Source organism: Podarcis raffonei, chromosome 3, assembly GCF_027172205.1.
Source record: "Podarcis raffonei isolate rPodRaf1 chromosome 3, rPodRaf1.pri, whole genome shotgun sequence".
In the NCBI taxonomy this organism is placed as follows: Eukaryota; Metazoa; Chordata; class Lepidosauria; order Squamata; family Lacertidae; genus Podarcis; species Podarcis raffonei.
The window spans coordinates 48173060-48188475 of NC_070604.1; the positions used below are offsets into that span (position 1 = coordinate 48173060).

The window sequence follows — 15416 nt, forward strand, 5'->3', positions numbered from 1 at the left end:
TGTCTATTGGGACAGCCTGTCCTGAAGCACCTGTACTGAAGCAGCTGCAGTGGCTACCAGCTTACTACTAACATGGCGAGATTCAAGGCACATCTCCTTCTCCCATACTGACCTTACTACAAGTGAGACCCTATTAGTTCTTCCAAATGGACATGGCATCTTTATCCAGAGAAAGGACCTTCTTTGCCATTGCACCATGTTTGTGAAAGTTCCTCTCTTCTGAGATTCAGTTGGTGTCATCACTGGTGAGCTTTTGCCACCAGCTGAGAATGTATTTGCTTACTCAGGCATTCAGTAATTATGCGGATTTGTTGCATGCCGTTCTGGTTTGTTCATTTCCTGCTCTGTTTTTTGTTTATATTGCTGTGTTGCTGACACGCTATTTCTTTGCCTTGTTTTATTGCACTCTACCCCCAGGCTCTTGTGAGCTGGGGAGGTTAGAAATGCTTTTAAATAATATAAATAATTCTGTCCCCACTACCTTGCTGTTGCTCCCTATCTTCCAGCATTTGCTACTTGAGGTCTCACTTTGCCTAACATTAGGGCTGGTCCTGTTGACAGCAATCAGATGGGAAGGAGCTTTCCAATCAGGTAATGAAGAAGCATGCAGTTGGGATCAGAACTTCACAGCTATCATTAATTCATACAACATTTAAGGCTTTTTCAAATTAAGAATTTCATGTTATTTGAACGTCAAAAATACATCTCTGTTGGACTATGCAGGCCATTCAAGACCGAAGGACCTTTTCCAAGGTAGCATGTGCAATGCTTTTGTACAGTTCCAGAGTGTGTCTTCTGCATCTGGATAGTCTGCACTTTTTAAAAACCAAGTTAAACCAATTTACAAAGACCCTCCTAATAAATCACCTACCCTTTGTCAAACACTTTATCTTTGTTCAAAGACAGCCTGGAAAAAAAAATAATCAGTTGTCCTTGGATTTACAAGCTAGTGACAGCAGAAGTCAAACTATCCAGACAGTAACAAAGTACTTAAGGTAAACATGCAGGTCAGTTTCTTCCCACTGTTCATAATGCATATTTTCTAGCGCTCCTCCCCCACAAATCCTCAGATTTCTACAGTGACCAATCAATAACTGCCTCATTAGGGCTTGTGGCAGGACGGCAAGGGAAGATGTCTTCTGACCTCCCCAAGGCAGCTTTCCCCCCTTCAAATTGAAGAGCTGCCTCCAATGTGAATTAGTGGACAGAAATATGTTTATTGCGGAAAGGACAGTTTGGAGGTTGTAAACTGTATCAATAAATCAAGGCAAAACTGATTAGTGATGAGACACTATCCTTCCAATTTTTACTAGTCACCATGCCATTCTCCTGTTTTATGTCGTTTTTATCTAAGCAGGAACTTTGGGGCTACGTGAAATATTGCAAAAGCTCTACAAACAGGTATGTGTAATATATAAAAAGTGTGTGTGTGTCAGATCTACAACAGAAATGATGAATATACAATTACGAATAAGTTCAGAAGCAAATGAGAATGCCAACAGCTTACAACATTTCAATAAGCCAGGGATAGCCAATGTGTTGCCCTCCAGTTGTTGCTGGAATCAAATTCCCATCAGTCCCGGTCAGCATAGCCAATGGCTAGGGATGCTAGGAGCGGCATTCCAGCAACATCTGGAGGGCAACACATTTATTAGCTCAGCATTAAGGCATTGTGTTCCTTCCCACCCTTGCCTCTGTAAACAAGAAACTGTCAAACCGCTTCTGTTATTTTCAAGCTGCACCAGGATCCATGGAATCCCACGAGCCAAGCAGCTTGCCCAGCTTGCAGAAGGCAGGAGAGCAATTTGACCTGCTTCCTGCACAAGAAAGTGGAGGCAATACAGTTATTGCTACTGCTCAAAAGAGACAGAAGAGCTGCTTCACCAATCCAGTCGGCTAGCATGCCAGTGAAGCAGAGCGCTCTGCCCCACTTCACCATTCCAGTCAGCTTCCATATTGATCACAAAGGAAGTGAAGCCACTTCTTCCATGGCCGGTATGCAAGCCTATAGGATAGCAAAGCAGAGCGCTATGTCCCTGCTTTGCAACCCCGATGAAATACAAGGCTGCTGTACTCATTCATACATATCGTTCATTTACTGACTTGCCATACAAGTGAGATTCAAATCCATTAAAAAGCAATAGGATGCTGTCTATCTGTGAACAGTGACTGTCAAGGGTAAGCAATATGGTTTTCTCCAGTTATTGCTGGACCAAAGTTTCTATCATCCCTGACCATACTATGTGGGGCAGAATGGCTACCCAGACACAAGTCATCACTTAATACTGCCATCAAGAAGTGATCAACATTTGTTCATCAGCCCTTAACATCTCTTGCATTCTTCCATTTAAATTCTCAAAACCCACCAAGGTGAATACAATACACTCATTCCATATGGTGGCCAGATACTTGAAACACTATTGTTGTGTAGTCCAAGTCAGGCATCAAACAGGAGACATCACACTGGTAGACTGTTTTCAGTTTTGTGGCTTACACCTTTTAGAGTTTGAGTTAGCCTCTATGTTTCTTTGGATGAATATGGTAAGTTTGTACCAAAATGGATCCAACATCTTCATCACGCTAATTCATAATTTAAAGAATCCGCGCCTTCTGCTTACATACCTCAGCCCTCTGATTAATTTAAGTTATAATGAATTTATCGTTTTTGTTCTTTGCCACCCAAAACTTTTATGCTGCAAAGTGGGATAAAATTATTTAAAATGAATCAATTATAAATTACACGTATTACACTGTAGGTGTATGAAAGTCAATGTGCGATAAATCTGATAAAAGAAGTTTGAAGCAGGAAAAAACCCTCAGAAAATACGAATGAAAAAACTCTTACCTCAGTCTGAACAGAACATCTTGCAAGAAGCTAAACACTCTTGCAAGTTCAGCTCCTCGGCAACCAGGCAGCAGCATACTAAAGCCATCACTCAGCAGCTTTTCTTCGGAAAGGTGCAAGTGGCAGCTGGTCTCAAAAACTTCTTGGACGCCATCAACGTAAATGGAAAGCAGCACCCAGAGGTTTTGTTTCTGCAAGGGGTCATTTCTGGCAACTAAGAATTCCTTTGCCTTTTTGTGGAAGTCATTTGAGACTTCCTCAGCTAGCACACTGATATCCATGTTCCTTTCAACATACGTTAAGATGAAGGCAAAGTAGCCCTTCCAGATCAAAGCTCTCAGAGAAAGGCTTGTAGACACCGGACTAAGGAAATGCAGAAGGTCCATCACGCGGCTGGCAACGTCCTCTGTCTCTGCTATAGCTGCCAGCACGAGGAAAAGATGGAAAAAGTTCTGCAGGCCCACCTCCGTCAGTTCTCGCATTCTTTTCTGGTGGAATTTGGAATAAATTCTGCAAAAAAAAAAAGCACAAAGACACTTTTCTTAAAACCTTTTTTTGTATTTATCCTTTGCTCCATTAATCTGCATTCCAAAGACTTGCCGAATTTCTTTCTGCTCAAGGTGAGTTGTGGGCCTATCCTTAACCACCAGTTTGTCTGGAACCAGAGTACTTCAGATGAAAAAACTGGGAAGTGGACTGTGCTCACATGAACTGCAAACACCTCAAGAAGAATGGATTTGACAATATTTTCTGCCAGCTGTTCTAGCCATCTCTCATCTAGTACCACAGAGACTACTGGTATTCAGAGGACAAATACAGTGGTACCTTGGGTTACAAACACCTCAGGTTACAAACACTTTGGGTTACAGACTTTGCTACCCCGGAAGTAGTACCTCGGGTTAAGAACTTTACCTCAGGATGAGAACAGAAATCGCGCACCAGCGGCACGGCAGCAGCAGGAGGCCCCATTAGCTAAAGTGGTATCTCAGGTTAAGAATGGTTTCAGGTTAAGAACGGACCTCCGGAGCGAATTCAGTACGTAACCAGAGGTACCACTGTATCTCAAAGACCAGAACAGGGCAGCTAGGTCTCAATACAACAGTGCAGAAGAGCTTCCCACTGTAAATAATGATTGTACATGTTGTAATGCACCACTAGATATGCAGCTGAATTAGTTCTAAATGGGTCTACTCTATATTACTTAAGACACTCTTATGCACCGGATGTTGCTGGGCTATCTTCAGCCCAAATTAGAACATCCATTGGTAAGGAATGACAGGAGTTGCTGTCAAAAACACCTGAAGGCTCATTTAGATATGACAGTATAGGAGGTTTTTGTCCATGCATACTGAAAGAGTGAGAAGAACTGTACTGCAGGGGTGGGGCGCAGGATCCAGCTAGTGATTGATGGCTCTTGCTGTGATGGCTATGCTCCGCCTCCACTCAGGTGGAGTGCCTCTGAAGATCAGTTACTGGGAATCAAAAAGGAGTAGAGTTTTAATTAACTCAGGTCCTGCTTGTGGGCTTCCCATAGGCATTTGGTTGGCCACTGTGAGAGGAGGAGGATGGACTAGATGGGCCATTGGCCTGATCCAGCAGGGCTTATGTCATTTCCCCACCCATCATCTTTTTATCCAAAAAATGTCCAGATGGAATAAAAAAATGCCAATACATTTATAAGATTCATTTAAGTTTTAATTGGTTTTAGTCTAATTTATTTTGGTTTTAAATTTCTGTATATTTTAGATTATTGTTGTATTTTTTAAATGGTAACTTGATTGTTTTTGTAAACACCTTTAAGGTCCCCCCCAATCAAATTTTAAAAAATAATTTTTATAAATATTTCAGGAATATTTCAGAATTCATGAATATTGACACTACAGATGCACACCTTCTTAAATAAAACAAATTTAGTCAATCACTGAAAGTATCAGTATGTGGAAAACTTCAAAAGCCACTGTACCTTCCTTTGATCTGCTTCCAGGGATTAGTGCCATTGGTCTTCGCTGCCTTCTTCATTACTTGTACCAAAATGTGAAGAAAAAATTGGTAACTATTGCTGGTGGTATACATGTCAGGAGTATGTATGTCGCCACAACATCTCTTCACTGACTCATACATAGACATGGGTGTTTTACTAATATTTGCAAGACCTTTGAGACCAAACCAAGGAATAGTAAAGTGACTGTTCTGAAAGAAAGAAAGAAAATGCAGTATATTGAAGCTACAGCTGAGCTATGCCTTTCCTTGGCACAAGGCTTTATTACCACCACTACACAAGACTGCTCCATCCCAGGCTCTTCTATCACCATGTGGAAATGGCAGCTGAAACTAAAAGATCCAGTGACTGCAGACGCAAAGGAGACACACTATAGAATGAAAAGGGGCTAACGGAAGGCTGCTTCCCAGCCTGCAAGAACACTTAAAAGGGAAAGAATTGCTTGTTTGTATCTATTTGGTTAGAAGATCACAACTGATGAGATCCCATTTCCCCCTTCCTTCCTGGAGGAATTCTGCAAACAACTGTAGAAGCAGAGGCAAAGGGGAAGAACAATCTAGCCTCACGTCAGAGAATGATTGCCAGATAGGAGGGTGTTGCTCTCTTTCCCCCTCCACATCTTTCCCCCTCCCTTTAAAAAAAATGTAGATATTGGGAAGCTACTCAGACCCTTTTGAAAGAAGTGGGATGGAAACTGTAAATGAATGAAACTGTAGAGGGATTTTTTGGGGGCAGGGGGAATGAGGCCATAAGCATTTCCACTGCTAAGCAGACTTGACTAGATAACAACTTTCTCAAGGTGACGGGTGCCCACTTACAGCTTTCTTGGACGTTATTTACTAACCAGATTCTTGCTATAATGTTCCCAGAGTATGGTGATGGCTGAGAGGTTCATATCCCAGATACGACTTAATGTCAAACAGCACTGAAGATGCGTTCGTAACTGTTCCTCTAATATTCCAGCCTAGCAAACAAAGACATTCAAATGCAATTTTGTTTTATTTAGCAAGCTTCTTCTTCTTTTAGTAGTAAAAAACAACCTTGGTCACAATCAAATATAAAGCTTTCGGATTCTGAGAATATCCCCCTCCCCGCCCCAAATGTTATTTCCAGTTTAGAAGCAAGCCAATCCATTAATATGAGCAGCGATCTAGAAAATAAAATCTGACAAGTACCAGCATTGTCATCTACTGAAACTCTACCTACATTTTTATGCATTAGAATCATATAGCTATAAAGCCAGGGGCTATGAAAGATAATTTGGAGCGTAATTCCCAGATAAGGAGGCCACATCTAGGTAAATTCCAAACAGAAGTTTATATACTGAATTGTGTCAAGACCACTTTCTAATGACTAAGACCCACTGGACACAATAGAAAAATGCTTGTTCTAAGAACATTCTGGCCTCTGAATAGCAAACTGATCCTGGCCCATTCAGCTTGCAAAGATTATGTCGAGATAATATTGGTAATTAGCACTTTGTGACATGTGGCATTTATGCATATGCCCATGTGGGCCAGGAATGTAACATCTTAAAGCCTAGAGAATTAAATCTAATTTTCTATAAACTATATTGGAATGGGCCAATCTGCATTCATTTCTGAGGTCAAGACTGCATGATGCTACCGCAGAATTATCCTTGCTTCACCCCTCAACTGTGTTCAGATTACAGCCACTTTGTTCCAAGACAAACAAGCGAGAACTGACTCAGATCAGTGTAGTCCCACCCATTATCCACTTGCATATTTCTCCCTGGATTCCATTCCTTGATGTGACATTATAATGAAGCGGAACCATGGGAGCCAGCTTTTATATAGCCCTATGGTATGAACAAACTCAAGATACCTAGGCCTAATTGATTGAAAAATACAAATCATGCATTCTAAATCATTAAGCAACAACGTTATCTTTTTAGAAAAAAATCCTTGCCCAAAGACTGTACAGTCGTACCTCTGCTTACATATCCCTCTGGATAAGTAAACTTTGGGTTGCGAACATGGCAAACCCAGAAGTGTATACTTCTGGGTTTCGCCACGCGCACATACGCAGAAGCGCTCAATTGTGCCGCGTGCATGCGCAGAAGGGTGCCTCCAGTTACAAAGTTTTCAGGATGCAGCCGGGCCTCCGGAATGGATCCTGTTTGTAACTCAGAATATGACTATGACCTACAGTGGCTTTTTGAGATGGGTCAGCACCCTACTGAGCCCCACACATTTTCCTTTTGGAAGGGAATGGTGGATAGGTTTTGCTCACATTTACATCTGACTGGTCAGCAGTCTGCAAGGAATCCACACACTAAAGTCACAATATCTAGTGACAAGGAAAAGGTAGATGAGGAAACTCTCTTCTCTGATGCTCAGCTTGCTTCACTGCATGCTATATGGCATTTCTTTATTACATTTGTACCCTACCTTTCCTCTGAGGTGCTCATGGTGGGGTATACTCCCCCATTTTATTCTCACAACAAGCCTATGAGGTCGGTTAGGCTGGGAGTCTGTGAAAGGCCCAAGGTCACCCAATGGGCTTTGTGGCTAAGCAGGATTTGAACACTGAGCTCCCAGGTACTAGGTCCAACACTCTAACCACTATTCCATGCTGGCTCTTACATGATTTGTAATTAGACCCCTCAATAAGTCTACCTCAATCAAAGTTTAATTTCATGGAGCATATATTCAGATTTCTGTAGCAGATCTGCATCATCTTGGACTGGGCTGAAGTGTTCCCTAAACATTTATAGTACCTGCATCTAAGTTAGCTGCTTGGCTAAAAAATGCGATAGAAAGGACTTATAGCCTGGAAGGAATGTCAGATAGATCTACCCAAAATGTGACTTATGTGCTTCAAAATCATAGAAAACTACATGTTACTGTGGAAGCAAATGTGATTTAAATATTTCGTGTGCTATCCATCTACACCACCATTTGGGAACTGTATGCCTTTTCCAAACCATACCTGCAACACACACAAAAGCAGATTGCCGGGAGCTATAATTCGCTATGGCTTCCTGACAACTCCTGAATCAAGGAAAGGTGTGCACTTTATGGGGTAGTAGGTACATGCTAAGTTTTTAAAATATTAATTTTGGACTTCCTTTTCGTTTTTAGTTTTCACAGGACATATTGGTATACATTATTAATTATTCCAAGATAAAACAAGAACAAATAGTTTTGGATAACCTAGAGCTCTTCTTTATTATCCATCACATGATAAATCATTTGATTGCATAGCTAAGCCAGAGGTGGAAAACAGCTTTCTCAAAAACAGTCTTGTAAAGGATCTAATTTCTACAAAACACTTCCCATAACTCCAGCAGCCAGTTACGCCCTACATTGTTCTTATAACAAACACTCAGTTTAGCCTTAAAAACAAATTATAATAGCAGCATTTTTTTTTAAAAAAACCCCAACAATTATTGCAAGTGCAGTAATAAACTGGCTAAATCGTCTAAAACCTATTCTCTCTCTATATATATGAAATACATAATTTTAATATAATATATATAATTACAGCAGCTTGCAGAGTAATAGTAAAGCTGTAGTCCTATAAACATTTAAAATGTAGTGAGTCCAATTGAATTCAATGGGGTTTACTTTTGTGTAGACATGCACTGTAAAAAATCTAGATGATATACTAAAATTATGCTAATGCAGTATCATAACATGCTTACATTTTGGCTCCATCAAGACAATATAATAAACCATGAAAATGAGCCCACAAAGCCTTTGGGCTCACATATTCCCTCCTCCAGAAGAGCAGCTACAGAGCAGTTGCAAGCTTTCACTGTGTTTTTTTAAAAAATAAATGTGACCACTTGAAGCCAGCAGACTACATCTAATTTTAAACATGTCTTATTTGAAACAAGTCAACTTTAAACCACAAATTATGAATTAGGTGTGTTTTAAACAAACCATAGGTGAGATTAACCACAGTTTAGTGTTTGGATGGAACCCTAAACTGTGGTTGATTGAAAGTTTCTGATCTCTTCACTGCTGCGCCAGAAGTAGAGGGGAAGAAAGAGGGAGAGAACATGGAAGGTCAAGGCTCATTCCCATCACAAAACACCATCGTAGTGTTAAAAGTAGCTCTTGACTAGACAAAGCCAAAATAAAAGCTGTTACTTGGCCTCCTATCCTCTGCTACATATCTTTATAGGACACGCAGTAAATTTTATGTGACACCTCATAAATGCAATAAATATACAAACAAATTAAAGAAATTCTTGTAATAGCTGATGTTACATAAATTACAATTTGTGCCACGCAACCTAAAAACACATTTTACAGAGAACGTGTTAACATGTACAGCATATTTAAAAGCACTCTAAAAAGGAGGTCAATTTTGACCTCTGGGCCACAAAGTACTGCATTAACAGCTCTGTAGAAAGAAAAATGATAAGGTATGAAGTGAGTGCTCAGAAGCTACAACCTTATCAGTAAGAGTTTGATTCAAGCCTGTAAGACAAATTGCTCAGCAAGGCAAGTCACCTTCCTGCTGTGATGAGGATATAGCTGAATTTTCAATGCAATAGACTATCTCTCCCATCACGTCTCTCAACCTGATACCCTCAGATTCAGCATAGAGCTTACATTTTCTAAGCATCCTGTTCTTATTCGGAATACATCTTGTCAAAGGGACCAAGTAATACGTCCAGGATAATTATCTCTCCCCAGCCCCCCCACCCTATCTGACAATTTATCTTCAAAACACAAGCACTCAGGAGTATGACCACTAACAAGAAGGAAACTACACAGCAGCCTAGCTCACACAGATCATCAAGGTTGTTCATACTCCTGAGTTAAAGAAGCCAGATTTCTGAAAGCAACGTGGTGAATAAAATCATTTTCACATTCTGTCCCCAAATCAGCCCAATCAAACTTGCCTGTGATTCTTAACATACTTACTTGACTATTGATGGACTGCTTCAATAGATCTTCCACAAAGGACCAGTTAGAGTCTATTGGTTTCTGGATGAAAAACCATATTGAATGATAAATATCTGGTTTTGGCAAGCAAATACTAAGTGAGCTATGCATGGCAAGCTAAGTGATATTTACCTTCTTTTAATTATTGCTACAAACGGGCATGTAGAACACTCATTTTTCTCCACTAAGTTTGATTAATAGGCAAAACATTTATTGTCTTCACAGAGAACAAATGTATTTTACGGTAGTATGGATAGGCCAGAAAAAGTACTCATTACACATAGCAAAATTACCTGTTTTTCTTAGAAGTACACTGCAGTTTTTTACTCTTAATTTTTAAAATCCAGAATACATGCCTACTGAACTACCTCTGAAGTATCAAGAGCAGGGCTGGATTTAGGTTTGATGAGGCCCTAAGCTACTGAAGGTAATGGGGTCCTTTATATGTCCAGCTGTCCTTTGTCAACAACAAATTGTCACTGGTTTTTTTATGTTGAATATATGCTATACGGTAATTTATGGACCTAATAGGTACCTAAAGCTATTTGCACGTAACAAATAGGAGCCTACGCAACACAAAACACTGTTGCTGTATGTAGGTTTTATTTTATTTGTTTTTTATCTTATATTTTGGAAATGTACATCCAGTTTTTCCCCCTTTAAATTTTTTAGGGGCCCCCAAGAGAGTGGGGCCCTAAGCTATAGCTTGTTTAGCTTATACGTAAATCTGGCACTGACAAGAGCAGCTGCAACTTGTTAATGTGCATCGTAGCTATCAAAATCTATCTTTCTACAACACCACAACCAACATACGAAATTTGGTTCCATTAGTTAGTTCTAGACATCCTTAAGCACAAGTAATTTCATGGGAGTGGGTAACATTGTTACAAGACTTCCCCTGTTTAATGTATATAGTGATACCTTGGTTTAAGAACAGTCCAGTTTAAGAACTATTCGGTTTACGAACTCCGCAAAACCGGAAGTAGTGTCCCGATTTGTGAACTTTACCTCAGTCTAAGAATGGAATCTGAACGGTTGAAGGGCACAGGCGACAGGAGGCCTCATTAGGGAAAGCACGCCTCGGTTTAAGAATCGTTTCGGTTTAAGAACGGACTTCCGGAACGGATTAAATTTGTAAACCGAGGAACCACTGTAATAAGCTGTAATGGTCTACGAAGAGTGAAGAAAAGCTTTCTGGCACCCGAATCAAGGACAGTGAAGCAGTTCACAAGTTCTTTATTAAACAATTCTGAGCCAATAGACCAAAGACATATTGAAAATTATTGTCAACAGTTTGCCATATCCCACTTTCAGCTTGCTCATTTTGATAAAAGAAGCCTTGCCTTTTCAAACACAAAAAAGGTATGCAAGCAATTCCAGAACACCCCACTCTCACTCTCACACTACATACAGCATTGCAGTCTAAGAAAAAGATTTATACTATTATTTGTGCAAAACAGCACATGTATGGTCTGGAGCCAGGGGCTTGGAAGATCATTTTGTATTCTTCTGTCATGTTTAGTAAAAGAATCATAACTTGGACTACAACTTTTAAGTATATGGGTAGTATTTCTTTTTAACAATGTCAGGAGAAAACTAGTTTCTTCTTCTGGCTCACCTGTTGAGCTGCTAAGCTGCTCAGCTGGAAACCACTCTTTGCATATCTTACAAAGTAGTCATTTTAGACAATTCAAAGGCAAGAATGTTTAGCTTGAAGTCATTCTGACTCTATTTCAATAGCCCAGAGCAGCGTTAAAATTGACCCCTGCAATGTTCAAAAGTGGTAATATTACTATTCTATTTGGTTTTAAACATTTATGAATGTAGCCTTTAAGGATACGATAATGTGGACTATTTTGTAGCTGAGGAAAGATACATATGATCTATATGTTCTCTTCTTTAAGTTTTAAAAAAGGCTTCATACTTTCTTATTGACACAGAAACTTTCCTATTTAAATTCCATCTCTTCCAACTCGCCACTAGTACCATACTGCGTATCTTCTCCCAGAGCTACAGGAATCTAGTTTATAAAACCTTACACTCCACCTTCCTAAAAAAATAAAAGAAAACCCACCTTAAACCAACCAGCTGTTTTCTTTGAAAGTATCTCAGATTTCAAAATGTGCCCACCTGGCCCCCAAAGGTTGGTTTTCTGTCAAGGTCTAGGGTTAGGAGACAGAAGTTGGAGAGCTGGGAACTTTTTTCAGAATAATCAGTAAACAGCCCAAATTTCATTGGCAGCAGCTCAGTTATTTATTTATTAATTTTTTTAAGCTGAAAGGTGGCCCAGTCTCCTCAGTTCAATGAGATATGTTTATCACATGTCAGGCATACCCTCATGTTAGAATAGGTCTAGGAGATAAGTTATAGCTTCAAGAGAAGGCATGGAGGTAAAGAAACAAACAAACATTTTTAATTCAATCCTGTGTAGATTGGAAATACTGTGGGACTATTTTATCAGTTCCATATCAGACTTAGTATTTGTAAGGATCCTGAGCACTAACTAATGGCATGAGAGACTGGGTAAAAAAACCCAAATTTGTAGGTAGGTGGGGATTGGGAGAGAGGAATCCTGATTCTTCTTCTTTTTTACCCTATCATCAGAGAGAGTAGCTTTTTAAGGTATAAACTCATTATGCAAACATTCTCAGCATGTGTGCCAAAAATCTATGTATGGTACAAGGCCTAAGTAAACATTTAAAAATCTGTAAGAGGATTTAGAAAGAAGTAAAAACAAACCTACCTTTTCATCTACATTCCCATTGCGGTCAACATGGTGAAGTAATGCCAAGTGAGTTATAAGCCACCAACAAAAAGTCAGGGGGTCCTTGCAAGGAATTGATTTGAAGGCAGATACTGCTTCTGTATCCCTCTTTTTTCCAAATACATCCTTTAGAATGTTATTCAAACAGCTCCAAAAAGACTGCAATGAAAAATAAGCCACTCAGCTTTTTTTTTAAAAGAAGTTCAATTTTATAATGTAATGCACACACATACCAGTCACCCTGTCCATCTCTTGCAATAATTTTCCTGTTGCTGCTTTCCTTTACCAGCTTGTAGACAACCGTTAGTAGACTCTGAAGTTGATATGCATCACTTGCTGCGCTTCTCAAAGTGATCCTTTTAAATCAGGCATGGGGAACCACTGCCCCAGGATCCTGATTAGACCTGGCACAAGTACCAATTTGCCCTGTAAGGCAGTTTGGCCCAAACCATGCCCACCTGCCCCACATTCTGCCTGTCAAGGAACACAGACCCCTTTACAGATTATCTGAGAATGGAACCAAGCGTAAAAGAATGCTTAGGGTACATAAAATAGTTTGGGACATTTGTTCATCCATCTACGAATATCTGAATGTTTCAAATGCAATTGTTTTCATAGAATATTACCCATGCTAGTCATGCAACGAATCTTACCTCTGTAAGGGATCCTTTATTTCTGTGATTGAGCAGATGAATAAGCAAAATCCACAATTCTTTTATACATGTGCAAGGGTAGTGGTGACTACTTAGAGCTTCAGAGGGCCTTACCTGTGATGAACAAACAATTTCCTCAGAGCAAATAGTGGAATTTAACATATGAACACTTTTAGAAATATTCACTGCAGGAAATAGCTAAGATATTGTCATTAAAACATCATATTTTTCCATGTATAACACGCCCCCATGTATTTTTGGGGACTCAAATTTAAGAAAATTGGAGATGGCCCAGAGCTGTTGAGCTTTTTTAGGGGGGGAGGACTGCCCATAGTTGCGAAGCTTTTGTGGGGGGGGGATGCAGAAAATCACAAACCCATCTGACAAACGCTGACGATCACTCATGTTGCAGAAGCCAACAAGCGTCTGCCCGCTCGACAACAGCAGCCGGCAATCACACGCCCAATTGCCACAGCGGCAGCCAATCTAAATCTGCCCTTGCAGCAGCCACCAATCACCCACCCAATTACCGCAGCAGCAGCCAATCCAAAGCAGCCCTTGCCGCAGCCACCAATCACCCAGCAGATCACCGCTGACAAGCTTGCGGGTACAACCAATCACCTGTCCCCCCTCTGAACTATCCATGTATAAGACGACCCCCGTTTTTTAACATTATTTTAGAGTAAAAAACCCCTCATCTTATACATGGAAAAGTACGGTAACTCTAAATGTCAAAGGATTAAATAAGCCAAAAAGTGGAACATACTTTGAATATTGAGGGTTGTGGTTTTTTAAAGAGGAAATTAATATTTTTAAAAGGGTCTGTGATAAAAGTTGTGTTTTCCCCTGCTACCTAGTAGGGTTTTTTAAAAAAGAAAATAGATAAAATATTTATCTATTTCTTCCTAAAAACTCCCTAACAGATGAGAATTGGCAGCTGGGTTCATATCTCAATTCACCAACAGCAGTGGGATGCATTTATGCCTCTAACTGGACACAAGCCATACCCCACAAATAGCTGTTACTTTTTGTGAAAGGATTCATGAAGAGCTTTTTCACCTTACTAATACACCGAGGCTGCAAACCAAAACATACATGCTAGGAAGGAAACTCTACAGAGCATAATGCACCTTCAGAGCAAAGTGTGCTAATTTTAGATTTAAGAAGCGCTATACAAATTACCTAAAGCTCTCACATTTCCAGTGCAAACTCTGTGCTGAACAAACAGCACTGCCCTAATGAAACACATGATAGAACAAAATCACTACTTCTGTTCTGAAACAATGTACTATTTCATGAGTTGTTAGTCTGCCATCTTTAATCAAGTGGGTTTTACCTTGATCCACCAGCAGGTGGTATTGTAGCCACATACAGCAACTAGATACCACTCCCATTTATTTTCAGAATTTAAAAAAAAAAGTTTCACATTATTTTGCATTATATTTAGCTATATATTGCTTGCTGTTACATGCCACGCTAGACTGGCCTTTACACAATTGCAAGGGTGTATTTTCTATTGGTTAATGTTTTTATCACCCAAGTTATTAATAAGCTTTTTGCTGTCTGGAACTTGTGAAGGTAGCAGATTGGCAAAGGAAACTCAGGGCATATTAAAAGTCTTCCAAACAAAGCTTTCTTCGGATACAGTACTTAGAAATATGTTCTCATAGAAGGATAAGATTGCTAAAATACAAAGTAAAATAACAACTAAATAACAACAAACTGTGTTAACAAATAAGTGATCTTAATGGTAACATTATTTCCACTTTCTCAATTGTTCTTTGGGGATGGAATGCTTAGAAATATATAAAAATAATAACACTAATACTTAAGAATTTAAACTGCATTGGCACACAAATATGGCAGGGAATCAAATCTGATGAAGGGCAGTAGAAAAGTGTTTTAAAATACTATACTTACAAATATATATGTTTACATACAATCTGAATTAGAAGCCATGGAAAGCTAAATTCTGTGATTTCAAACAGTTTCTTCAATTGTGCTGTTTTTACAACTTTGTATAATTTACAGCAGTTTTTGCTACTTATAGTCTTTAATACAGTGCATATTTCAACTCAGGGCAAAAATACAACTCAAAATTATTTCCTCATTCAGCTGGCAAGTAGAGGTGAATAAACAGTTCCTAACCAAGAGTCTTTAAATGATATAGTCTTTTCATACAAGCTAAAATATAAGGATTTGATGAAAAGCTAAATTCAGATAGGAAACTCCT

At 39.5% G+C, this 15416-nt stretch overlaps 1 protein-coding gene across 1 annotated transcript in view; it reads right to left on the minus strand.

Moving 5' to 3' along the window:
• Positions 1–15416, minus strand: part of MMS22L (MMS22 like, DNA repair protein) — a 71710-nt gene that overhangs the window by 42620 nt on the left and 13674 nt on the right. The window contains exons 9-14 of the mRNA XM_053381502.1: positions 13184–13297; positions 12510–12689; positions 9746–9808; positions 5689–5808; positions 4809–5035; positions 2846–3355 (exon numbers count right to left, since the gene is read on the minus strand). Of these exons, the coding sequence (XP_053237477.1) occupies positions 2846–3355; positions 4809–5035; positions 5689–5808; positions 9746–9808; positions 12510–12689; positions 13184–13297 (1214 nt within the window). The remainder of the gene's footprint in view (positions 1–2845; positions 3356–4808; positions 5036–5688; positions 5809–9745; positions 9809–12509; positions 12690–13183; positions 13298–15416) is intronic.